The sequence below is a fragment of the Boleophthalmus pectinirostris genome, unplaced genomic scaffold (genome assembly GCF_026225935.1).
Source record: "Boleophthalmus pectinirostris isolate CB_2022bp ecotype Guang Dong unplaced genomic scaffold, ASM2622593v1 HiC_scaffold_21, whole genome shotgun sequence".
Taxonomy (NCBI): Eukaryota; Metazoa; Chordata; class Actinopteri; order Gobiiformes; family Gobiidae; genus Boleophthalmus; species Boleophthalmus pectinirostris.
The window spans coordinates 216,931-244,187 of NW_026571175.1; the positions used below are offsets into that span (position 1 = coordinate 216,931).

The following is a 27,257-nucleotide window of genomic DNA, read 5'->3' on the forward strand; positions in this document are numbered from 1 at the left end:
GGTCAGATCTTTGGTGATGTGAGCCCACACTAGGGATGTGAATATTTGGCAAAAACTATTCGAAAATCAATGACAGCTATTCGAATATTATTCGAAAATCGACCCCCCTTCCCCCGCCCGCACGCACACGTGCATATACGAGATGACAGATGGGGTATTTAAGCGCAAAAGTTTTAATCAAACAGCAACCTTCCAAATCAGAAATGAACATCTTAATTGAGCAACCCACATATGAAACAATATGAAATTATATTCAAGACTATCTCAATTTTAAAAACGCATGACCAAGCACATACTGTAGCCCACTGCGCTACTTTCATTGAGCTGCCCGCTGCAGAGACTCGCTCCGATGGCACAGACGTCGCAGACACACCTAAGTAAGCGCTCGCTAACTTTGTCAATCGGGGGTATTTCTGTTTGTTTGTTTTCCACCATGTCATCGGGTCAGTGTGGAGTGGGGGGCATATATCCTGGCAGTACTGAGTTCATTTGCGCATGTTCCCCTGTTTCGGCGTGTTTTGCTCTCAGATGGCTCTGCGTGGTAGTGGTTGATCTATGGTTTGCGAGCTTCACCTGACAGATTTTACTCTGAACATCTTTGTCACTTAACAAAGTAAATGACGACCATACGGAACTTTTACTTTCTGCATTGTTAATGCTGCGCGGTAAGTTTTCTTCTTCTGTTATTCCGGAGCAGCCTCTACACTCGGCCTAGTCTACCGCGCCTACAGGGACTTTTACAGTCTGTTAGCGCCACCTTCTGGCTGAATGCCGTACATGAAATATTGGTTAGGAAACGTCTTTATTCGAAATAACTATTCGATATTCGAACGTATGACGAATATTCGACTATTCGTAAATCATGTCTCATCCCTAGCCCACACACAAGATATGACTTGGCAAGACATGTTTTTCAAGATATATTTGAACAGTAAAAACACATGTAAGTGAATACATGTAAGATAAGATACAAACGTTTTAGGTGCATTCTATAAATGTTTAAAAATGTTATTTATTTAAAGATGCACTATGCAGCTTGGAGATGTTACCGCTTTGACTGAAATAATGGTGTTAAGCTTATCTTGTTTGGAATGTTCCACAATAAATCAGTGCTAAATATGTAAATATGAGAGAGAGCGCACTTGGGTACACTTTTCTGGACTGATATGTGTGATGTTTTTCATTGGATCTGCTTTAGCCACTCTTCCAGTTTGGGGGTTACAGTCTCTAGTGCTCTGATCACCACAGGCACCACCGATGCCTTACCCATCCAGTCCACTCCAGCTCCTCCTTGAGCCCCTGATATTTATCTAGTTTCTCGTGTTCCTTTTTCCTGATATTACCATCGCTTGGTGTTGTGATGTCCACCACCACGGTTTGTTCTGTTCTTATCCACTACTACTATGTCTGGTCGGTTCATTACCATTCTGTCTGTCTCTGGAAGTCCCACAGGATCTTGGCTCGGTTGTTCTCCCCAACCTTTGGAGGTGTTTCCCACCTTGATCCTGGGGTCTCCAGCCTGTACTCTGCACAGATGTTTCTGTACACTATGCCACTTGGTTATGTCGCTCCATGTTTGCTTTCCCTGCCAGCACCTCTGGCTCTTGTCTGGTGTGGTAGATCTGGGCCTCTAATGGTCAAGTACCCAGGGCCTGCTCCTGAGCAGCCAGGATGAAGCTCTGTGCTGTCCTGCCTGCTCCTGAGCAGCCAGGATGAAGCTCTGTGCTGTCCTTCAGACCAGCTCTCTCAAACCATTGGTAGGATTTCTTGATATCAACCACTTCAGTTATGTTCCGGTGGTTCGCCCCATGTAGGGGCTTGTCCTGCCATGATGGTCCCTCCAGCACCTCTTCCTCTGGAAGACATTCTCTGAGCACCTCATCTGTCGGGGCTTTGTCCTTGATGTACTCAAGGAGCTTGGATCCTGGACAGTGGTTTCCACACTCACTAGTCCTCGGCCTCCTTCCTTTCGGCTCGCTTACAGTCTCAGGGTGCTGGATTTGGGATGGAACTCTCCATGCATGGTCAGGAGCTTTTGTGTCCTAACATCTGTGGTCTATAGCTCCTCCTTTGGCCTGTGCATGAGGCTCCTGAGACAGTCAAGCACATAACTGCAGGTGTAAGATGCTGCAGGGAAAGCAAACATGGAGCGACATAACCAAGTGGCAGGCATAGTGTACAGAAACATCTGTGCAGAGTACGGGCTGGAGACCCCAGGATCAAGGTGGGAAACACCTCCAAAGGTTGTGGAGAACAACTGAGCCAAGATCCTGTGGGACTTACAGATACAGACAGACAGGATGGTGATGGCGAACCAACCAGACATAGTGGTGGTGGATAAGAACATTCCTGTCATATGACATGCTGCTCTGTGCCTCCCCCAGTGGCCACTTTGGGCAGGTGCGGAGAGTGCGTGAGCGTTCCACTGGGCAGCACTATGCTGCTAAGTTCCTGAAGGTGTTTAAGAACACGCGCAGCCTCCATGGCCTGGAGCGGAGCCAGGTGGAGCGTGAGGTGAACATCCTTCAGGCCCTCAGACACCCCAACATTGTGGCCCTCAAAGACCTGTTTGAGAGCCGCGAGGAAGTGGCCCTGATCCTAGAGCTGTGAGTTCAACACCAAACACAGAACATCAAAGCTTTTTTTCTGTGGAAACACAAACATCCCTCTGCTACCAGCTACTGTCATACAAACATGTTCTTTCATTTATAGGAGACATATTCTGCCAAATTGGCTGTGAAACCTGATAGTCCCTTTGGGATGATCAGTACAACAACATTATAACAGACAAAACTAAAGGAGGAGGAGGAGTAGAGAGAGAGGAGAAAGAGGACATGGTTTTGTTAGATGTGCACAGGTCACCAGCTCTGTTGACTTTAGACACCTTTATTTAAGGGCCATGCAAAACTGTAACAACAGACATGAAAATGAGAACAACCATGTCTGTACACACTCACACTTACCTACTTATGGGGCTAATTATCTTTTTTTATTGCATCAAGAACATGGTTAAAAGTTCAGATGTGGGTTAGGTTAGGGTTTAGGTTAAGGTTAGGGCTATGGTAGTGACAATTAAAGTTAGTAAAGTTACGTAAGTATCAAAAAGTATCAAAAAACATGGAAACCCATTGTGTGTGTGTATAGGGTGAGCGGAGGAGAGCTGTTTGATTTCATCGCTGAGAAAGATGAGCTCCTGGAGTCTGAGGCTATCTTGTTCATGAGGCAGATCCTGCAAGGCCTGTCCTACATGCACCAGCAGCGCATCGCACATTTCGACCTCAAGGTACTCTCTTTACCCAGATCTGGAGCAGATATGACAAAAATACCGTTTAAGCGCCTGGAGAAAAGACACTTTGACTATGGAAAGCAGTTTTAAACATAAAAAACCATCAGTATGGGCCCCTGTGTCTCAGTATAGTCTCTCTAGCCTCTTTTCCACTGGTACGGGTGACTTGGGCTGCCTTGGCATGGGTCTGTTTGGTGTGGCTCCATCTAGCTCTGTTGTGTTTCCATGTTCTAGGCTCCAGATCCAGGGGCTCTGTAAGACACTTATATCATCCAAACACAACTCATGTTTTCTAATTTAAATCTAATCAACATGCCTACTGTAACATACTAGATTAAAAACATATTACCAAGTTTTCAAACACTGCAAAGAAATATAACTTGGAAATAAATTTCTTTAGATACTTATAGTTAAGATAATACTTAAGCTTCAAAGGTAACAAAAAGAGGTAACAAATTTGGAACTGCACTCCAGTGATTTAATGAGTCTGGTATCTCAAACATACTCTAAGGTATGTAAATCTATCATTTCTAAACTTTACTGTAGTCTAATAAATAGCAGGGGCAATTCAACTGTTATACCAACCGAACATATAGGAGACTGCTCATAGCCACATATTCTTGCCTTGTGTTAAAGTTAAATATGTTTTGGACAAGTGTTGGATCAAAGATTAGATAAATAATAGGTGCTACTGTTACTCAAAATGTGATGACACAAGGGGGATGTACATAATTAACAAACAATGTCAGGTTTTTATTCAAAATTCTCTGCACCTGTGCTAAAAAGTGACAAAAAATAAATAAATCTAAATGGTACCACATTTAGATATACAATAGTTATTATGCTATGGAAATATAATATTTTGATCTTTATTTGCAAGTGCCATGCATCGAATATTTAAGTGTCTCAGTGGTGCCCCTGTGTCTCTAGTGCCCCTGTGTCTCTAGGGTCCCTGTGTCTTTAGGGTCCCTGTGTCTTTAGGGTCCCTGTGTCTTTAGGGTCCCTGTGTCTTTAGGGTCCCTGTCTCTCTAGGGTCCCTGTCTCTCTCTAGGGCTGCTGTGTTTCACTTGTACATTCTTTTGTGTGCAGCCGGAGAACATCATGCTGTCGGAGAAAGTGTCGGAGCCGAACATCAAACTGATCGACTTTGGCCTCGCACAACGCCTGGAGCCTGGGCAGGAGTACCGCAGCACCAGCGGCACCCCCCAGTACATTGGTGAGCACTCCATCCCACAGTATCCCACACCCCTACAGCTGTGAGTACCCCACCTCAGAGTACTCCACACACCTACAGCTGTGAGTACCCCACCTCAGAGTACTCCACACACCTACAGCTGTGAGTACCCCACCTCAGAGTACTCCACACACCTACAGCTGTGAGTACCCCACCCCATAGCACCCCATACCCCTACAGCTGTGAGTATCTCACCCCAGAGTATCCCATTTTTTCAACAGGTGCATTTTGATCAAAATTCTGAATAGTTTACAAAATATGGTGAGTGTGACAATCGACCCTTGTGATGACCCACCTCAGTTGTCCCCTTCTTTAGGTTTTGTGACATACATGTGTGAAGGATATGCTCATGTAACACCTTTGTTTTTCTTCACAGCTCCTGAGGTGATCAAGTATGAGCCTCTGACCACGGCTGCAGACATGTGGTGAATATGTTGCATTATTATTATTAGTAGTTGTTGTTGTAGTAGTTGTTGTAATTTCTGCTGTTAAACAAATAAATAAACCTACTAAAACTGCAGTTCTCTCCTCGCATATACTTTTTGTCTTGTAGGAGCATTGGGGTCATTACCTACATTCTGTAAGTTACTTTTCCTATTTATACGACTTTTATTACATGTCCTGTTTGTAGACAGTGAATTATAACAGTACTGCCTGGACACTGTCTTTATGTCCTCAGTCTGAGTGGTCTGTCCCCGTTCCAAGGGGACACTAATGAAGAGACGCTAAAAAACGTGATTGAACTGAAGTTTGTGTTTGAGGAGGGGCCCTTTAAAACCACAAGTGACATGGCTAAGGACTTCATCCAGAAGCTCCTGGTGACCAGCACAGAGTGAGTACCCCACAGTGGGAGGAACTGATGGAGGGCAGGCATGTGCTGGGGCAGTACCTGTTGTGGGGAGATTTACTTTGTGGGAGTTCTTTTCTGAGACACACTTGCTATGGGGGAGTAGCTGGTTGGGGGGGACTTGCTGTAGGGGACTAGCCAACTGGGTGAAACTTACTCCGGGGGAAAATGCTGATGGGTGCTCTCTGTGCAGGGAGAGGATGACTGCAGATGAGTGCCTGCTTCATCCCTGGATAAAGGTAACAACACCTTAGACCAGACCAGACTTACACCATGGTGTCCAGACGTCTTTCCACTTGGACCAAGTGAAAGGCCACAGACCAGGGGCCTGTACTGTGAATCATTCAGAAGGCTTGCATTTATCTGAGCTTTCAAAGTGCCACTACTCTTTAATTCAGTCTCAAACCCTTTCAAACTTGCAGTAGGAAGTATTTTTCTATGTGTATGTGGCCATACCAGCTTGTCAAAGCCTGATCCCATCAGATCTCAGAATCTAAGCAGGGCCGGGTCTGGGTAGTACTTGGATGGGAGACCACTGGGAAAATCAGGTGCCACAGTGGGGCACTAGTTGCAAAAAAAACCCAGTTGTTTTGTTCACCCACATTGCCTAGTATGAAAGTGGTGTGAGCATGAGTGATGGTGGTGGTCAGAGGGGCTGATGGTGCAGATTGGCAGCCTCACTTTGTCAATCTGCCTCAGTGCAGCTGTGGCTCAATAGCAACTTACCACCACTAGGTATGGAGTGAATGGTAATTCTGTGAAGCCAGAGTCCAGAAAAGTAAAACTGATGCATTATTATTATTCAGAATAATGTGGTCCATTTCCTCAGGACACTGAGGGCCAAGAAAAGTTCGAGTTTGACAGCCCTCACATAGACTGTATAAGGGAACACACAGCACACCATGTTACTCCTGCTTTCTCTCTCTCAGCCCATCACTCGTAAACAGACAGATAAAAGAAATCGATCCTCCATCAACATGAAAAACTTTAAGAAGTTCAATGCCAAACGCAAATGGAAGGTATGTGTCCTGTCTTCATTAATACTCAGTAGTATTTATTGAAATGAAAATTTAAGTAGTATTTACCTGTGTACAGATGTCCTTGAACATGGTGTGGATGTGCACTCGACTGCTCAGCCTCCGCCAGCACAGGAGGACCAGTCCAGAGGCCAACCCACTGCAGGTGGGACGTGCAGTCCTGTCATCTGTGGACCACACACCCCAGTGTCCCCCTGTCTCCTCTCCTGGTCACATTCTTGTTCCATTATCAGAAATATGCCTGAAGAGGGGTTAGATGTCATCCATGCATGAGTATTTTAGCAATCTCTCTGGGCCCCATGTGAACCCTCTTTACAATGAGCTGTAAGATTCTGTGCAATGCTCCGCCCACAAGCCTACGTCACCCATGCTCCCACACGACAATTCTCCATAAATATACAAACACATGATACAAAACTTTACACAGTGACTTGACAAACCTGATGTGATGTGCAGTAGTGTCATTAGCAGGATGATGCTGGCTGTGTTTTATGGCTCTGAAGGGGGAGCATTATCACAAGAGAGGGGGGAGTGACTTAATGTGGAAAGGAAGTGGAGGTCAGACTCTGAGTGCCAAAAACAAAAGGGAAGTTTATAAAACATGTTACGGTATTTTCTGTGAATATAGCATTTTCTAAACAACGAAATGTAACATGGTGATCTAACTGTGTTACACCTTAGTTGTTAATACCCCATAGAAGTGTCTTTGTCTCTGTCCCTGTCTCACTCTTTCTTTCTCTCTGTCTCTCTCCTGTTCCTATTCATATTATCAGGGTTAAACACAAACTTTTCTCATGAACTCTCTAGTTCTTGGTAGTACAGGCGTCTTGGAAGGTATTTCTGTGTGCCTGGGTATACTTGTGTCTACATGTATATACTTGTGTGTACTTGTATTCATGCAGTGTGTTGTGTTCCCACAGAGGGAGTGTGACAGTGATGTGGAGGACATCGAGGTCAAACCAGGATCTTTACTGCGGAGGCGCCTCAGCAGCTCCACTTAGGACTGCCAAATGTAACTACACCAAGCCCTTCTGTTTGAAGGAGACTGCCATAATGGTTTTCTTTACTCTTTTGAGGGCTTCATTTATGTTTGTGTAATGCTGCCCTGCTTTTGTGTGAGAGCTCATGTCTGAACCTGGGTCCTGTGCTCACTGTAGTTTTTCAGTCGTGTGTATGAACAAAAATTTTACTTACGTACGTGATTTTTGTGAGCTATAAAATGACAAATACATGGAAATTTGCGTTTTTATCTACACGCGTTGAACTTTACGCATCAAGAGATTAGGCAGAAGGAGATCTGAGCTCAGCAAATCAAGAAGTCAAGAAGTTTGTGGAAGTTTGTCTTTGTTTGTACATACACTTTTTGTGCCACTTTTTATTGCACTCCGTGTTCCTCTGTGCTTCTCTGTGCTGCTCTGTGCTCCTCTGTGTTCCTCTGTGCTGCTCTGTGCTGCTCTGTGCTGCTCTGTGCTCCTCTGTGTTCCTCTGTGCTGCTCTGTGCTCCTCTGTGCTCCTCTGTGCTGCTCTGTGCTGCTCTGTGCTGCTCTGTGCTCCTCTGTGCTCCTCTGTGTTCCTCTGTGCTGCTCTGTGCTCCTCTGTGCTCCTCTGTGCTCCTCTGTGCTCCTCTGTGCTCCTCTGTGCTGCTCTGTGCTCCTCTGTGCTGCTCTGTGCTGCTCTGTGCTCCTCTGTGCTGCTCTGTGCTCCTCTGTGCCGCTCTGTGCTCTTCTGTGCCACTGTGTCCTCCTCTGTGACTCTCTGTGCTCCTCTGCGCTGGTCTGTGCCTCTCTGTGCTCCTCTGTGCCTCTCTGTGCTCCTCTGCGACTCTTTGTGCTCCTCTGTGCTGCTCTGTGCCTGTCTGTGCTCCTCTGTGCCTCTCTGTGCTCCTCTGTGCTGCTCTGTGCCCTTCTGTGCCACTGTGTGCTCCTCTGTGACTCTCTCTGCTCCTCTGTGCCTCTCTGTATTGGAGTCACAGTCTCACTGAGAGACCAGTCTAAAGCCTGTGGTTTTCAACAGGAAGTCTCTCAACCTGTGTGCTATTACTAAGTCATTTTCATATCACTGTTGTGGTAGATATTGAACAAAATGTGAAGTCAATGTGAATACATTTTCACTAAAGCTGCACTGTTTAACTTTTTTCCGGTGGAGGGCCTGCAACTGCTTGTCTCTGTGGAAATGTTATTGTTTTGTTTGGAATTTTCCACAGTATTGCATTTAAAACTGTGACTCCAAGTTACAGGTATATCCAGGTATTTTGAGCAATTAAAAATGTGTAAACTGAATAAATACAAGATAGATAAGTTAATGCCACACAGTGGAACATTCTATACAAAGCAGTGACATCTCCACTGAGACTTGCACGGATCATTCTTTTATTTTGGTCATTTTTAATTGCTATTGTTCTAAAACTACTCCATAAAAGAACAAAGTATGTATTATGAACAAGGTAACCAAATCAGCTGGCTTTAAAAAGCTTTTGCAGCTGAAGTTTCTTTACCAACCAGGTAGCTTCTTCAGGGCTTGTATTATTGACTATGACTCCCACTAGTAGCAGTAGGTCCCTGAGACACACTTGCTATGGGGGAGTAGTAACCTGTGGTTTAACCTCAGTTGGTACAGCAATGAACTTAAACCTGGTGGGAGTTACAGTCAACACAAGGCTAGAAAAAGCTACCTGGTTGGTTGCAAAATGTCAGCTGCAAAAGCTGATTTGGTTAAAAATAATTTGGTGTGTGTAAAATTTCAAATATCTTATCACTTTATGACTCAAAATTGGAGTTCCATCCACTTCAAGTGGGTAAAAGAGAATGGAAAACAATTATAACATGGTAAAGGTGTTTAGTCCAGAGGGTGCTAATACTCATAGGTACTGACCATTAGAGCAGCTGGGAGTAGATGATTTCTGATATGTACATGTTTTTCTTCTTACAGAATTCTATAGTTTGGACCATTTCCAGACCAGTGGCATGTGATCTCCTCCAGGCCTGTGTAGCATATGAACCATACTGCTCTACCACGCTCTGTTTAACCCCTGTCACACTGGTAAAGAAGCAAAGCAGGGTCCTACAACCTGAACTGGGACTCCTGACTGCTGAATCCAAACTGCATTGTACCTACACAAGGGTATGGTGAAGATATGAAGCTATGCGCACATCAAACCTGTGTCTGAAGACACAAATCCCAGTTTCTGAACTTAAAGATACAATATGGACCTTTTCTGCTGGAATGTCTGTCATCTGATTGTATCTATGGAGATGCTATTGCTGTGTCTAGAGTAGGCTTCTTAAAAGTATCTAAAATCAGATACTAATCGCTACTAAAAGTAGTATTGAAATTAGATGCTAACTTGAGCAAGCATCGATACTAATAAAGTCATATTCACAGGATAGAACTTTCCTGAATAGCTTTAGAATGATCTTGAGCTGTATCAGAACAAGTGTAAGAGCACATAGAACCTACCTGGACTTATAGAACCTACCTGGACGACTGAGAGATTACACAGATAAAAGGCCACATAAGAATATAAAAGAAACTATTATCATTCAGTGTTGAAAATCACATTCTGTTGTCTAAATAAAGTGTGTTTTTAATACTCATCATGTTATCAGAATCTGTATTGAATATTAAGTCTATCCCTTGGTATCGAAATCGAGTTTGAAAGTTTAGTATTGTGGTAATTCCAAAATATGGCATTAAACCTGTATATCTCCATGGAGAAAAGCAAGTGATCAGACCAAGTTACAGGCAAAGCATCTCCATGGAGACAAGCAGATGGCAGACCCGTCACTAGAAAGGTTCCATATTGCACCTTTAAGACAACAGCCTTTGTGTCCATTACCTTAAAGTGCCTATAACAGCTTTAGACTTTTTAAACTTTAGACTTTATTGTCCCCAAGAGGAAATTCATTTTCACGTACACAGAGGCTGTTGGTCTCTTGGACTACCCATTTTACTAAAACACAGTTAGGATAATTATATAAATATATATATAAGATTATATCATCATATATCAGTTTTTTTTCCCAGTTTACTTTGTGGTTGGAAATTATGACATCACCCCAGTGAAATCTATACTGTTATCTAGCAGCCATCTTATACACTGGGTCAAAACTCCTCTAATGTACACAGAAATTATTATTTAACAAATAAAAATGTAAGAAAATAACTATTTAGTTGCAAAGTTTAAAGAAAGATCAGAAAAATGTGTTTATGTGTAAATTGCGTTAAAATTTGGGATAGAATGCAATATCATCAATATGTTTTATAACTCTCTACTTCCTATAATTTCAACATATTTTCCACTTTTTTTTCTTCCCAAATTGCTTCTTGATTGGAATAAAACTATAATTTGTATTCACAACAGGTATTATCCCACCAAATTAAGTCAAAAAGAAAAACCTGTCATATGCACTTTAACATCAGATTTTGTGTGCCAGAATAAAAGAAGGAAATACACACTATTTTACTTAAGTGAAACTTTAATAGTAAAATTACAAATGCATGATAGTAAGACCGAAACTGTTATAAAATGGAACAGATTACATGTGAATAAAGTTGTGTGTTGTGACCGTGTGTATTTTGTTTCTCTGATGGCTTCGACGTGTTCTGAACCAAAGTGAAGAGGAGACAACACCGGCAGGAGGGCGGCTTTAGCTGCACACAAACAGAGAAGCATTAGGCACATCTAAGCTTGGGTCTATTGTCTGAACATGTCTGACTGGCTCAGGCCACAGACACATATAGATATATACCAAAAATATATAAGGATCAAGATCAAGATTTAAACTGGACCATAAAAAGCCCCATATTACGCTTTTTTCTGATCTCTGTTATAATGTTGTTTCCTCGTCACATCCTCAAAAACCTGCCTGGAGTTGTTTTTTTTGTGTGTGTCATTCTCACATGTTTAACACACAAACTGCATATTTAGGCTGATTTCTTTTCTCAAACAGAAAGCACTCAGATAATTAAAATAATAAGGGGTTGCTCAAACTTGTGAATGAAACAAAACACAACTCCAGGTTTGTTTGGTTTTTTTTCTTAGCAGGTAACATTATAACATGTTTTGTATAATAAAAGATTTGTATAATAAAAGATAGCAGAGTGTTCCCTGTCTACATCTCCAAACCTCGAAATGCTCTGTTCCACTTTGTGGTTTTTGTCATGAAGCGGTAGTTTTCAAAATAACAGGTACCTATTACCTTTAGATCAGTAGAGATTCACAAATCCAGGGCTGAAATAACCCATATGATTCTACTCAAGGTGCATGGAGTTTAAAAACTTTATTACCACACAACATCACAAGGTGGAGCAAAGTGTCAGGAACAGGTGAGATTTTAACTCCTGTCTCCCACATCCTAACTCGCAACCTAATACATGAGCTATTCTTCCACTGATTCGCCAGCACCGAAGTTTGGTATTTACATGAATATAATGAGAAAAAACTTTAAAAAATTAAATAAATATGCAAGGGTTTGTGTGTTAAACACGTGTGAATGAAACAAAACACAACTAAACTACATTAAAACATCCATCCATTTTCTTCTGGTTTTCTGGTGTAAAACGTAAGATGACAGGGATCAGACAGTGCTCCTCACCATAACCTGTACATGAACAGTACTGCAGTACTCTTCACCGTCACCTGGGGGCAGTGCAGTACTCACATGGAGGTCATGTCATTGAGGGCGTGGTCGAGCTCCTCGCTGATGGCTTTGTACTTGAGCTTCTGCGCGTACAGTTCATCTGTGCACAAATGTGTGTCATAAGCCATGTCTGTCTCCACAGCTCCACAGCTCCACAGCTCCACAGCTCCACACCTCCACATCTTCACATCTCCACATCTCCACACCTCCACACACACCTCCACACACACCTCCACACACACCTCCACAGCTCCATAGCTCCACACCTCAAAACCTCCACAGGTCCACACCTCAAAACCTCAAAACCTCCACACCTCCACACACACATCCACATCTCCACACACACACCTCCACGCACCCACACACGCATCTCCATATCTCCACACACACATCTCCACTCACACCTCCACACACACATCCACGCACACCTCCACACACACACCTCCACACACACACCTCCACACACACATCCACGCACACCTCCACGCATACCTCCACACACACACATCCACACACACCTCAGCACCTCCACACACACCTCCACACACACACATCCACACACACCTCAGCACCTCCACACCTCCACACACACACACATCCACACACACATCCACACACACCCCCACATCTCCACACACACCTCCACACACACATCTCTACACACACCTCCAGATCTCCACACACACATCTACATCTCCACACACACCTCCACACACATCTCTACACACACATCTCCACACACACCTCCACACACACATCCACACACACATCCACACACACATACACATACACACACACCTCCACACACACACATCCAAACACACACCTCCACATCTCCACACACATCTCCACACACATACCTCCACAGACACCTCCACACACACACCTCCACACACATATCCACGCACACCTCCACGCATACCTCCACGTACACCTCAGCACCTTCACACACACCTCCACACACACACATCCACACACACCTCAGCACCTCCACACACACATCCACACACACCCCCACATCTCAACACACACCTCCACCACATCTCCACACACACATCTCTACACACACATCCACATCTCCACACACACCTCCACATACATCTCTCCACACACATCTCTACACACACATCTCCACACACACCTCCACACACACAACTCCACACACACACCTCCACATCTCCACACACATCTCCACACACATACCTCCACAGACACCTCCACACACACACCTCCACACACACCTCCACACACATATCCACGCACACCTCCACGCATACCTCCACGTACACCTCAGCACCTTCACATACACCTCCACACACACACATCCACACACACCTCAGCACCTCCACACACACATCCACACACACTCCCACATCTCAACACACACCTCCACATCTCCACACACACATCTCTACACACACATCCACATCTCCACACACACCTCCACATACATCTCTCCACACACATCTCTACACACACATCTCCACACACACCTCCACACACACAACTCCACACACACACCTCCACATCTCCACACACATCTCCACACACATACCTCCACAGACACCTCCAAACACACCTCCGCACACACCTCCACACACACACCTCCACACACACACCTCCGCACACACACCCCCACACAGACCTCCACACACACACCTCCGCACACACACACCTCCACACACACACCTCCGCACACACACCCCCACACAGACCTCCACACACACACCTCCGCACACACACACTCCACACACACACACCTCCGCACACACACCCCCACACAGACCTCCACACACACACCTCCGCACACACACACCTCCACACACACACCTCCACACACACACCTCCGCACACACACCCCCACACAGACCTCCACACACACACCTCCGCACACACACACCTCCACAAACACACACCTCCACACACACACTTCTGCATACACACCTCCACACAGACCTCCACACACACACCTCCACACAGACCTCCACACACACACACCTCCACACACACACCTCCGCACACACACCTCCGCACACAAACCTCCGCACACACACACCTCCACACACACACCTCCGCACACACACCTCCGCACACAGCTCCCCGCACACAGCTCCACCCACACAGCTCCACACACACACCTCCACATCTCCAACAGTGTTAAAGCAGACGGGACATTGGACTCACCTTCCAGGTCATCAATGGTCTTCTCCAGTTTGGCCACAGACCTCTCTGCAAACTCTGCTCGCGTTTCTGCCTGTCAGTCACAGCAAATGTACAACTATTTCACTCTAATGTTATGACAACACAGACGGGATGCTCCCGTGTGTAGAGATCCAAATTTGAAATTTCGTCTGCAGTTTACTTACATAAATGTAAGAAAAAATTTATTTTGTACATTTTCATTTAAAAATAGTGCATTTTATGTGTAAAAATGGCAAAAATGTACAATTTGTGGGACATTTAAAACTGAAACATGAAAAGAGCCAGGTTACTTAATTTTATTATCATATATGAGACATCTTGATGGCGGCATGGTGGCTGAGTGGCTAGCACTCATGCCTCACAGCAAGAAGGTTCCAGGTTTGATCCCTAGGTTGCCCGGGCCTTACTGTGTGGAGTTTGCATGTTTCTCTTTGTGTCTGGATGGGTTTCCTCTGAGTGCTCCAGTTTCCCCCATCACCCCAAAACATGCTACATAGGTCTCCAGGAAGAACCGTTGATAGCTAAGATCAATTAAATACAGTCAATAAATGAAACTGCCCAGGGACTAGAGGTGGAAATTAACCTGATACAAGCATCTCTCCGGTTTAAGTTCATGTAAAAATTGGGCGCTGTCCCTGTCTTATTAAATAAATAAAATGTTGATATCTCATTGAGCATCTCATATAAAAAATCCCTAAAACTTCACCAGACTTAGAATGAGATCCACTTCTTTGTATAGTCCATAATGTGTCCTTACCTCTTTGAGCTTGTCAGTGAGGATCTTGATCTCCTCTTCATACTTGTCCTCCTTCTGAGAGTACTGTGGACACAAGCAGAGCAGACTGTTTCACATGTGTTTAGTTCTTACCCATCAAAGAGATCAGGACAGGAGCAGGTACCTTCTCAGCCTGCGCCTCTAGAGATTTCAAGTTGTTGGTAACGTTCTTCAGTTCCTCCTCCAGCTCGGCACATTTCCTTTAGCGTTGGACATGAGACAAAAGACAAAGACATGAATGTCACTTGTCTGTAGTGGAGTGACCAAATAATGTGAGAGTGTATCTTACGCCTCGGCCAGCTCTGCCCGCTCCTCTGTGCGCTCCAGCTCACCCTCCACGATCACCAGTTTACGGGCCACCTGGGATCACCACACGAGGCTATCAAAGACTACACAGACTAATGGAAACAGGCTGGAGGTCAGCTCCTCAAGAGACACCCAAGTGTGTTAGGGTGCACACTCCAGAACTTAATGTAAATGAGAGCAGGTGAGAGGTGAGCCGGTCATGTCATCATGAGTTCAATGTTTGTTGAATGTGAACTGAGAATAATTGGCCCAAGCTAGTCAAATAAACAGAGACTATAGAGCAGTGGAACAACTTCAGGTAAATATGTTAAACCTCACTTTATTAAGTGCGAACTTAAATTATATTTCATAAAATTTTGATTTTAAATTAATTAAATTCAATAAACTTGGCTTATCTTTGTCCCCTGATACAAAGTAAACATGTTCAAATGAAATGGCTTTTACTGATAACAATTGTATTTTTAATTACAAACACATTAGACATGATGGACAAGTTGTTTATGATACAATTTGGGTTAATTTGGTGTTTTGTTCTCAGGATACCCAGCTGATGGACAAAATGGCGCTGCCAGTCACATTCAGAATGAGCCTCACACGAGTCAGTCATTTGGGTTTCAATACTGATATCCACTTGGTTTAAACCTAAAAGTCTGTGTTTGTATGTGTTTATGTGTGTGTTTGTGTGTGTGTGTGTTTGTATCTGTGTGTGTGCGCAGTGTTGGGAAGGTTACTTTTAAAATGTATTCCTCTACAGATTACAGATTACATACCCTAAAATGTAGTTTGTAATATAATCAATTAAATTACTTAAAGTGAGTAATGTAATCTGAATACTTTGAATTACTTGATATTGTCGTGCTTTTTAAAACTACATGAATGTAGCAACCACATCCTGAAAATTCTTATTTGTTCTCTTTAAATTGTCTGTTGAGCCCAAGTCTCCATGAATAAGCAACTGTTTGCTGTAGAGAAACAAAGACCAGGATCTGTTAACATAAGATGTTTTGTTTGCTAAAAGACAATAAAAAGCCCAGTCTTTCCTTCACCATATTAAAAACATTATTGATAGAGAAATTATTTTTATATGCGATCACCTTAAATTATGTCCAACCTACTGTTAGGTGTCATATTGTTTAGACCTGGTTTTAGCCCTGTTTTAGTCCTGGTTTAGACCTGGTTTAGTCCTAGTTGAGTCTTCGTTTAGTCTTAGTTTAGTCCTGGTTTATTCCTGGACTGGGTTAGTATCGGTTTTAGTCTTGGTGTTAGTTCTGGTTTACAGGCGCACAGGAGGAAGCGCGGTTTACGCAGCGTATGCGAGAAACACGCCGCGCACGGGAGGACAGCGGTTTCCGCGCAGTAGCTACGGAAGGAAACGTGGTTCGCGCATTCTCAGGCTGATGACGATGATAAAGGTGTGTGTGTTTGTTTGTGTTTGTGTGCGTGTACCCTCATGTCCATCCATCCATCCATCCATTTTCGTCCGCTTATCCGGGGCCGGGTCGCGGGGGCAGCAGCCTAAGCAGGGACTCCCAGACTTCCTTCACCCCAGACACGTCCTCCAGCTCCTCCGGGGGGACCCCGAGGCGTTCCCAGGCCAGCCGAGAGACATAGTCCCTCCAGCGTGTCCTGGGTCTTCCCCGGGGCCTCCTCCCGGTGGGACATGCCCAGAACATCTCCCGAGGGAGGCGCCCAGGAGGCATCCGGAACAGATGCCCGAGCCACCTCAACTGGCTCCTCTCGATGTGGAGGAGCAGCGGCTCTACTCCGAGCTCCTCCCGTGTGACTGAGCTCCTCACCCTATCTCTAAGGGAGCGCCCAGACACCCTACGGAGGAAACTCATTTCGAGCGCTTGTATCCGCGATCTCGTCCTTTCGGTCACTACCCAGAGCTCATGACCATAGGTCGAAGACTGACCGGTAAATCGAGAGCTTCGCCTTTCGGCTCAGCTCCCTCTTCACCACAACGGTCCGATACAGCGACCGCATCACTGCCGAAGCTGCACCGATCCGCCTGTCAATCTCCCGTTCCGTCCTTCCCTCACTCGTGAACAAGACCCCGAGATACTTGAACTCCTCCACTTGAGGCAAAGACCCCACCCACCCGGAGAGGGCAAGCCACCTTTTTCCGGTCGAGAACCATGGCCTCAGACTTAGAAGAGCTGATCCTCATCCCAGCCGCTTCACACTCGGCTGCAAACCGCCCCAGTGCACATTGCAGGTCCTGGTTCGATGAAGCCAACAGGACAACATCATCTGCAAACAGCAGAGATGAGATCCTGTGGTCCCCAAACCGGACCCCCTCCGGCCCCTGACTGCGCCTAGAAATTCTGTCCATAAATACAATGAACAGAACCGGTGACAAAGGGCAGCCCTGGCGGAGTCCAACATGCACCGGGAACAGGTCTGACTTACTGCCGGCAATGCGAACACAGCTCCTGCTCCGGTCATACAGGGACCGGACAGCCCTTAGCAATGGGCCCCAGACCCCATACTCCCAGAGCACCCCCCACAGGACACCACGAGGGACACGGTCGAATGCCTTCTCCAAGTCCACAAAGCACATGTGGACTGGTTGGGCAAACTCCCATGAACCCTCAAGCACCCGATGGGGAGTGTAGAGCTGGTCCAGTGTTCCACGGCCAGGACGAAAACCACACTGCTCTTCCTGGATCTGAGGTTCGACTATCGGCCGGATTCTCCTCTCCAGTACCCTGGCATAGACCTTACCGGGAAGGCTGAGGAGTGTGATCCCCCTATAGTTGGAACACACCCTCCGGTCCCCCTTCTTATACAGAGGGACCACCACCCCAGTTTGCCGGTCCAGAGGTACTGTCCCCGACCGCCACGCGATGTTGAAGAGGCGTGTCAGCCAAGACAGCCCCACAACATCCAGAGACTTAAGGTACTCAGGACGGATCTCATCCAATCCCGGAGCCTTGCCACTAAGGAGCTTTCCAACCACCTCAGTGACTTCAGCCAGGGTGATGGATGAGTCCGCCTCCGAGTCCCCAGCCTCGGTCTCCTCCTCGGAAGACGTGACGGTGGGATTGAGGAGATCCTCAAAGTATTCCTTCCACCGCCGGACAACGTCCCCAGTCGAGGTCAGCAGCTCTCCCCCCGCACTGTAAACAGTGTTGGTGAAGAACTGCTTTCCCCTCCTGAGGCGCCGGACGGTTTGCCAGAATCTCTTTGAGGCCGTCCAATAGTCCTTCTCCATGGCCTCCCCGAACTCCTCCCAGCTCCGAGTTTTTGCCTCCGCAATCGCACGGGCTGCAGCACGCTTGGCCCGCCGGTACCCGTCAGCTGCTTCAGGAGTCTCCCGAGCCAGCAAGGCCCGATAGGACTCCTTCTTCAGCTTGACGGCATCCCTTACTTCCGGTGTCCACCACCGGGTTCGGGGATTGCCGCCGCGACAGGCACCACAGACCTTACGCCCACAGCTCCGAGCAGCCGCATCGACAATAGAGGCCGAGAATGAAACCCACTCGGACTCCATATCTCCAGCCTCCCCCGGAATCCGGGAGAAGTCCTCCCAGAGGTGCGAGTTGAAAGTCCCTCTGACAGAGGGCTCCGCCAGACGTTCCCAACAGACCCTCACTACACGCTTGGGCCTGCCAGGTCTTTCCGGCTTCCTCCTCCGCCAGCGAACCCAACTCACAACCAGGTGGTGATCAGTTGACAGCTCAGCCCCTCTCTTCACCCGAGTGTCCAAGACACGCGGCCGGAGATCAGATGACACGACGACAAAGTCGATCATCGACCTCCGGCCTAGGGTGTCCTGGTGCCACGTGCACTTATGGACACCCTTGTGCTCGAACATGGTGTTTGTTATGGACAAACCGTGACTAGCACAGAAGTCCAATAACAAAACACCGCTCGGGTTCAGATCGGGGAGGCCGTTCCTCCCAATCACCCCTCTCCAAGTGTCACTGTCGTTGCCCACGTGTGCGTTGAAGTCCCCCAGGAGAACAACGGAGTCCCCGGTCGGTGCACTGTCTAGTACCCCTCCCAAGGACTCCAAGAAGGCCGGGTACTCAGCACTGCTGTCCGGCCCGTAGGCCGACACCACAGTGAGAGACCTGTCCCCGACCCGAAGGCGCAGGGACGCGACCCTCTCGTTCACCGGGGTGAACTCCAACACACGGCGGCTGAGCTGTGGGGCAATGAGCAGGCCCACACCAGCCCGCCGCCGCTCCCCACGGCCAACGCCAGAGAAATGGAGAGTCCAGCCCCTCTCAAGGAGTTGGGTTCCAGAGCCCAAACTGTGCGTGGAGGTGAGGCCGACTATATCTAGTCGGTAACGCTCAACCTCCCGCACAAGCTCAGGCTCCTTCCCCCCCAGCGAGGTGACATTCCATGTCCCCAGAGCTAGTCTCCATGTCCGGAGATCCGGTCGTCGAGGCCCCCGCCGTCGACTGCCGCCCAGATCTCTCTGCACCGGCCCCATATGGCTCCTCCCGCGGGTGGTGGGCCCACGTGAGGACGGCCCTACGTCGCTCCTTCGGGCTAAGCCCGGCCGGGCCCCGTGGGGGAAGGCCCGGCCACCAGGCGCTCGCTGACGAGCACCCACCCCAGGCCTGGCTCCAGGGTGAGGCCCCGGTGACGCCAATCCGGGCGACGTAACTGGCCTCTGTGTTGCACTCATCATAAGGGGCTTCTGAACCGTTCTTCGTCTGACCTGTCCCCCCGGACCTGTTTGCCTTGGGTGACCCTACCAGGGGCATGAAGCCCCCGACAACATAGCTCCCGGGATCATTCGGGCACTCAAACCCCTCCACCACGATAAGGTGACGGTTCATGTCGCAGGTCACTATAGGACAGTAGTGCAGATTTCATGAGCCTATGCAGGTTGTTTTCACCAGTGACAATAGCTCCGGTTTGATATTTAAGTTATAGGCGATTTTATATTTGTTATTTTTTTTATATCTCACGTGGGGAGAAGAATTTCCCAGACACAAATGCGTTTTTACCTGTGCGCTGCTGCCTCAATTCTACTCGCTCTTCGACCTCGTGCATTGTGAGACTGACGCCGCCAACGTGAACATGACGTTTACATCGCTCTTATTGCCACGTTCTGTTTGGGTTTCCGGCAATGAGTGGAATTACCAAAATAAAAAAATAAACAAATGGGATGTAGCACAAAATGTGAAAACAGGAAAATACCGCCTTGTAATCCACTTATTTCAGCAAAGTAACTGTAATCCAATTGCCACTCATTTGTTTGTGTGTGTGTGTATGTTTGTGTGTGTGTGTTTTCTGTGTGATGTGTGTGTATGTGTGTGTGTGTGTGTGTGCGTGTGTGTCTGTGTGCATGTGTGTCTCTGTGTGTGTATGTGTGTGTGTGTGTGTGTGTGTTTGTGTGTGATGTGTGTGTATTTTTGTGTTTGTGTGTGCCTCTCTGTGTGTGCATGTTTGTGTGTGCGTGTATGTGTGTCTGTGTGCATCTGTGTGTGTGTGTGTTTGTGTATGTGTCTGTGTTTGCATGCGTGTGTGTGTGTGAAAGAGAGACAGACCTCCTCGTACTTGCGATCGGAATCTTCTGCGATATGCTTGGCCTCCTTCAGCTGAATCTCCTGAAGCTCCATCTTCTCCTCGTCCTTCAGAGCTCTGTTCTCAATCACCTTCATCCCCCTGCAGCCCACACACACACGCACACACACACACACGCACACACACGCACACACACACACATACATACACACACACACACACACAGAGACACACATGCACACAGACACACGCACACACACACACACACACACACGCACACACACACACACGCACACACACACGCACACACACACGCACACACACACGCGCACACACACACGCACACACATACACCCGCACACACACGCACACACACACGCACGCACACACACACGCACACACACACATGCATGCACACACGCACACACACGCACACACACACGCACACACCCGCACACACACACGCACACACACACGCACACACACACACACAGAGTGGCAGAGTGGTTAGCAGTGATGTGTCCCCCACCTCCTCCTTCATCCATCACCTCTTCCTGTCTCTGCCACCCCCTCCTTCTGCCCCCTCCACCTCTCCCTGTCTCATCCCGTCCCCTCCACCTCTCCCTGTCTCATCCTGTCCCCTCCACCTCTCCCTGTCTCATCCTGTCCCCTCCACCTCTCCCTGTCTCATCCTGTCCCCTCCACCTCTCCCTGTCTCATCCTGTTTCCTCCACCTCTCCCTGTCTCATCCTGTCCCCTCCACCTCTCCCTGTCTCATCCTGTCCCCTCCACCTCTCCCTGTCTCATCCTGTTTCCTCTACCTCTCCCTGTCTCATCCTGTTTCCTCCACCTCTCCCTGTCTCATCCTGTCCCCTCCACCTCTCCCTGTCTCATCCTGTTTCCTCCACCTCTTCCTGTCTCATCCTGTTTCCTCCATCTCTTCCTGTCTCATCCTGTCCCCTCCACCTCTCCCTGTCTCATCCTGTTTCCTCCACCTCTTCCTGTCTCATCCTGTTTCCTCCATCTCTTCCTGTCTCATCCTGTCCCCTCCACCTCTCCCTGTCTCATCCTGTCCCCTTCACCTCTCCCTGTCTCATCCTGTTTCCTCCACCTCTCCCTGTCTCATCCTGTTTCCTCCACCTCTCCCTGTCTCATCCTGTTTCCTCCACCTCTCCCTGTCTCATCCTGTTTCCTCCACCTCTTCCTGTCTCATCCTGTTTCCTCCACCTCTCCCTGTCTCATCCTGTTTCCTCCACCTCTCCCTGTCTCATCCTGTTTCCTCCACCTCTCCCTGTCTCATCCTGTTTCCTCTACCTCTCCCTGTCTCATCCTGTTTCCTCCACCTCTCCCTGTCTCATCCTGTCCCCTCCACCTCTCCCTGTCTCATCCTGTCCCCTCCACCTCTTCCTGTCTCATCCTGTTTCCTCCACCTCTCCCTGTCTCATCCTGTTTCCTCCACCTCTCCCTGTCTCATCCTGTTTCCTCCACCTCTTCCTGTCTCATCCTGTTTCCTCCACCTCTCTCTGTCTCATCCTGTTTCCTCCACCTCTCCCTGTCTCATCCTGTTTCCTCCACCTCTTCCTGTCTCATCCTGTCCCCTCCACCTCTTCCTGTTTCCTCCACCTCTTCCTGTCTCATCCTGTTTCCTCCACCTCTCCCTGTCTCATCCTGTCCCCTCCACCTCTTCCTGTTTCCTCCACCTCTTCCTGTCTCATCCTGTTTCCTCCACCTCTTCCTGTCTCATCCTGTTTCCTCCACCTCTCCCTGTCTCATCCTGTTTCCTCCACCTCTTACTGTCTCATCCTGTCCCCTCCACCTCTTCCTGTCTCATCCTGTCCCCTCCACCTCTTACTGTCTCATCCTGTCCCCTCCACCTCTTCCTGTCTCATCCTGTCCCCTCCACCTCTTACTGTCTCATCCTGTCCCCTCCACCTCTTCCTGTCTCATCCTGTCCCCTTCACCTCTCCCTGTCTCATCCTGTTTCCTCCACCTCTCCCTGTCTCATCCTGTTTCCTCCACCTCTCCCTGTCTCATCCTGTTTCCTCCCCCTCTCCCTGTCTCATCCTGTTTCCTCCACCTCTTCCTGTCTCATCCTGTTTCCTCCACCTCTCCCTGTCTCATCCTGTTTCCCTCCACCTCTCCCTGTCTCATCCTGTTTCCTCCACCTCTCCCTGTCTCATCCTGTTTCCTCACCTCTCCCTGTCTCATCCTGTTTCCTCCACCTCTCCCTGTCTCATCCTGTCCCCTCCACCTCTCCCTGTCTCATCCTGTCCCTCCACCTCTTCCTGTCTCATCCTGTTTCCTCCACCTCTCCCTGTCTCATCCTGTTTCCTCCACCTCTCCCTGTCTCATCCTGTTTCCTCCACCTCTTCCTGTCTCATCCTGTTTCCTCCACCTCTCTCTGTCTCATCCTGTTTCCTCCACCTCTCCCTGTCTCATCCTGTTTCCTCCACCTCTTCCTGTCTCATCCTGTCCCCTCCACCTCTTCCTGTTTCCTCCACCTCTTCCTGTCTCATCCTGTTTCCTCCACCTCTCCCTGTCTCATCCTGTCCCCTCCACCTCTTCCTGTTTCCTCCACCTCTTCCTGTCTCATCCTGTTTCCTCCACCTCTTCCTGTCTCATCCTGTTTCCTCCACCTCTCCCTGTCTCATCCTGTTTCCTCCACCTCTTACTGTCTCATCCTGTCCCCTCCACCTCTTCCTGTCTCATCCTGTCCCCTCCACCTCTTACTGTCTCATCCTGTCCCCTCCACCTCTTCCTGTCTCATCCTGTCCCCTCCACCTCTTACTGTCTCATCCTGTCCCCTCCACCTCTTCCTGTCTCATCCTGTATCCTCCACCTCTTCCTGTCTCATCCTGTTTCCTCCACCTCTTCCTGTCTCATCCTGTTTCCTCCATCTCTTCCTGTCTCCTCCACCTGACTCCTCCTCCTGTCTCTGTAGTCTTACACTTTTTACTTATCCTTGTCCAGTAAGCGGGATTCTCGCGATATTTGTGAGTCACAAAGTCACAATAATCCATCTTGACATTCTCCCATTGGTCTGGCAGTGGGTGGACCAGTCACACAGCAGCGTTATGGTTTGTGCGAAAGCCAAAGGCCAAGCGCTCAAAGAACCAAAACATACATGGCAATGCAGACAAACGTACTTCAGCCTATTTTAGTGAAAATACAGACTGTCTGTGATAAACATGCAGAGGGATGTGCTTTGTGCGTTTATGGACAGGGAAGATGCTGTTTTTCTCTCAATTGGATGTAACAATAGTTAGATTTTTGGCTAGTTCGAGTTGTGATGCTTTGACTAATCAGATTTATATATTTGTCATGACATTTTCCTTTTCCCTGATCTCTGAGAGCTGTTCACATTGGTCATGTGTAGAACTCTGCAGAGTGACACATGTCAGTCTGGTGTGAGCCAGTTTACCTCTCACTCTCATCTGCCGCCTTCTCTGCCTCCTCCAGCTTCTGCAGTGCTGTGGCCAGTCTCTCCTGAGCCCGATCCAGCTCCTCCTCCACCAGCTGGATCCTGCGGTTCAGAGACGCCACCTCCGCCTCAGCCTGGGCACAAGCACCTCACAGTCACTCAGGCATGAAAGCACCACCCCGAAATGCACCACCCTGCGCTATGATGGCAGAGTGCTTAGCAGTCATGTGCCCTGTATAGTGAGTGGCAGAGTGGTTAGCAGTAGGGATGCTCCCATCTTGAAACTACCTATCAAATATTGGCACTGATCCAGGAAAATTTGTTGGATCAGGCATCAGTTCCATGATATCAGTTCAGGCAATATCCTCTGGATGTAATAAGACTATTTTAATAATGATGGCCCAGAAAGTCTCAATGTTTGGACTTTTATTCATTTAGCTGTTAGTAGCAGTAGTTACTTGAAGGGTAAATAACAATTTTTTTTATTTTTTTTGGGAAAAATTCACATATTTAGTCCATATCTATACAGGTATCTAAAAAACTAAAAAACCTGGACCAGTGCATCCCTAATATACAGTCACGTTCTCTGGTTAGCAGTAGTTGTGCCCTTTGGAGTGAGTGACAGAGTGGTTAGCTGTCCTAAAAGGCACTGTGCTATTGTTGTGCAGATTACAGCCGTGGTGCCTGGCTGACATCATGGCCAAAATGGGGCTCCCAATCCCTGACAGCTGGGGGATTGGAGTTGGGCATGACAACAATGGAATGCAGCAGGCTTCGCTTACACAGACCACAGACTGCAGCACTTTCAGTGAGGGTTGAATATGGTGAAGAAATAATCAAAGTTCTGTGACCACATGGAAATAAGTACTCACATCAGCCGCCTTCTTGTCAGCCACCTCCAGTTTCTCCTGAGCATCCTTTAGAGCCTCCGAGTACTTGTCCAGCTCGTCCTCAGTGGACTTGAGCTTCTTCTGCATCTGGAGCAGCTCATCCTCATGCTGCAATTGGTACAGACAGGGTTATGTCTCACATGGTGGTTAGATATGGTTCACACACACAGAACGTACAACTTACCTGTTTGCTTCTCTCCTCTGCTGCCTTTTTGTCTGACTCGGCCTGTTCTGCTTGGTCCAAGGCATTCTCCTTGTCCAGCTTGAGCATGAGCATCTTCTTCTTGATGGCCTCCATGGTGAGCGCGGGGCTGGGGTCTCAGGCAGAGGATGAGTGCTTGTGGTCTCAGAGGATGGTTGTGAACAGTGACAGTTTGAAGTGCTTCAACAGTGATCTTTATGCCCCCACTCTGGCCCCTCCCACCCCCCACGCCGCACTCATCTCTGGAGACGCTCTGTGTCAAAGACTAATTATTGTTCTTCTATTTTGGGCAAAGTAGGGACCATGTTATTGTAGTGTATTAAGTGACAGCTGTTACTGTCAAAAATGTTCATCTGCTCTGATCCCAGAAAGTGAAACTATAAATATTATTTACAAAATTGATATATTAACACAATTATTCGGGCCACACTTTAAAGGAGTTGTGTGTATCCTGTGATCACAACTGAACCTGGACCTTAACTTGCAGATATAGGACACACACAAGTTTTTGTCATTGTCAGTATACTATGAACAGGCCATGTCTCATACCATGAGAATTCACTCACTGAGCTGCAGAGGCTGCACTAGCACTTGTCTCCATGGAATTTAATATATAAGTAAATAAATAAATACATGTTTCCTACATGTGGTGACAGATGTCAGGCTGGAGGGAGATTGAGGTCTTCTCACTAAAGTTGTATTTTATTTGCTGTTCATGTGAGTTTTTGATGTTTACAAATCAGGGCAATAATAAATGTGAACTACAAGCTAAAACTATTCTCTTGATAAATTTGCCACAGCTTTATTGGTTAGGACATGAGCAAAGTTTCCTCATCTGCACTCCTTTGGCCTCATTTCATGAATGGGCAGGCACCAAGCCTCCAAACTCTTCGGGAACAGACTATAACACGAGCAGCACACAGACCCATGCTGTTACCCATGTCTAGCCCTTCTCCAGGCTCCAGCTCTACACCACAGGGGCCACAACCACCTGGAAGTTCACTCTGACATTGGCCCTCAAGTCCAGCTCACATCCATTGGGTAGATACTGCATAGACTGTGCAATGAGTGGAGTGTGCAATATTTTATTGTCTGACCCCCTGTGACCCCAGATCTTTGGGACAACAGATGGAAATGTGCCTTACGCGACAATCCGGTGTATTTACATTCATGTTGTGCCATGTTTGTTCATTAACATGCTCTGTCCCAATCAAATGAATAAATAAAGAAGTGACTTAGTTGGAACTACATCAGGTGAGCTGATTTGTGCTGTCCCTCTCAAATAACCTTACAGTCACAAGCTATAACCAACAGTTTTCCAGTTTGTCACCTTTCTGCTAAAAATCTAACTCCAAACCAGATTGATCACAGGATCCTGAAACTATGTTGTTTAAATCCATTTTGTATATTTTTCTTGAGTTTTCAGACAGTCTAAAAACGTGTTGTCTCTTTTTGACTCTGCTTGCTAATGTGTAAATTGTGTCACCATATTAACTGATGAACATCCCTCCATACACACACATGTAGAATACACCCAGATGCCACTGCAAAGTCTCAAAAAGACCATAAGACAGGCAAGGGGTTTGCTGATGATTATAAACTGTATTCAGTCTGTGGATCTGGCTGGTGGAGCTGGTGAGAGCTTGATCGCCCACTCCTTCAGCAGGAGTCACAGATTATTGTCCACAAAATTCCATCCAAAATGCAAGAACAATTTAGGCACATTCTCTGGTCAGTTTAAACATTCATTTAATACAATAAATGTGTAATTTATTTTTGTTTGTCAGACTATTGTGTAAATTGAGTGAGCTAAAGTTTTGGAAAAAACTCAACTCAACTTCAACAAAATGGCCGAACTATTGAAAGATTTGTGCAGTATGATGGCTCTGGAGAAAATGGACTTTCTCAGTCTATGGAGCAGTGTTGGA

At 47.2% G+C, this 27,257-nt stretch overlaps 2 protein-coding genes and 1 pseudogene across 4 annotated transcripts in view; 2 read left to right on the forward strand and 1 right to left on the reverse strand.

The window, feature by feature from the left end:
- Nucleotides 1–10,973, forward strand: part of si:dkey-240h12.4 (death-associated protein kinase 2) — a 24,128-nt gene extending 13,155 nt beyond the window's left edge. For 2 of the 3 annotated variants that reach the window (XM_055157282.1, XM_020933321.2), the window contains exons 3-13: nt 2,385–2,606; nt 3,145–3,283; nt 4,376–4,502; nt 4,897–4,945; nt 5,074–5,100; nt 5,200–5,352; nt 5,561–5,606; nt 6,297–6,386; nt 6,463–6,549; nt 7,325–7,416; nt 9,333–10,973. In XM_055157282.1, coding sequence (XP_055013257.1) covers nt 2,385–2,606; nt 3,145–3,283; nt 4,376–4,502; nt 4,897–4,945; nt 5,074–5,100; nt 5,200–5,352; nt 5,561–5,606; nt 6,297–6,386; nt 6,463–6,549; nt 7,325–7,405 — 1,021 coding nt within the window. In that variant the 3' untranslated portion in view covers nt 7,406–7,416; nt 9,333–10,973. The remainder of the gene's footprint in view (nt 1–2,384; nt 2,607–3,144; nt 3,284–4,375; nt 4,503–4,896; nt 4,946–5,073; nt 5,101–5,199; nt 5,353–5,560; nt 5,607–6,296; nt 6,387–6,462; nt 6,550–7,324; nt 7,417–9,332) is intronic. The other variant, XM_055157283.1, reaches the window with a different exon arrangement.
- On the forward strand, nt 5,810–5,927 carry LOC129410235 (5S ribosomal RNA; annotated as a pseudogene).
- On the reverse strand, nt 10,862–25,496 carry tpm3 (tropomyosin 3). The gene is made up of 10 exons (XM_020933311.2): nt 25,312–25,496; nt 25,110–25,235; nt 24,238–24,371; nt 20,840–20,957; nt 15,310–15,380; nt 15,145–15,220; nt 15,003–15,065; nt 14,228–14,297; nt 12,065–12,143; nt 10,862–11,054 (listed from the first exon to the last, which is right to left on the reverse strand). The coding sequence occupies exons 1-10, from the start codon at nt 25,423–25,425 to the stop codon at nt 11,051–11,053; spliced, it is 855 nt and encodes a 284-aa protein (XP_020788970.1). The 5' UTR covers nt 25,426–25,496; the 3' UTR covers nt 10,862–11,050.
- Nucleotides 25,497–27,257: the final 1,761 nt, after the last annotated feature.

Excerpts from the sequence above, each read along its gene's own strand:
- tpm3 (XM_020933311.2), bottom strand. The coding sequence starts at position 25,425 with ATGGAGGCCATCAAGAAGAAGATGCTCATGCTCAAGCTGGACAAGGAG. Across the intron at positions 25,236-25,311 it reads CAGAGGAGAGAAGCAAACAG|CATGAGGATGAGCTGCTCCA; the intron begins GTAAGTTGTACG and ends TACCAATTGCAG. Across the intron at positions 12,144-14,227 it reads GACCATTGATGACCTGGAAG|ATGAACTGTACGCGCAGAAG; the intron begins GTGAGTCCAATG and ends ATTTGTGCACAG.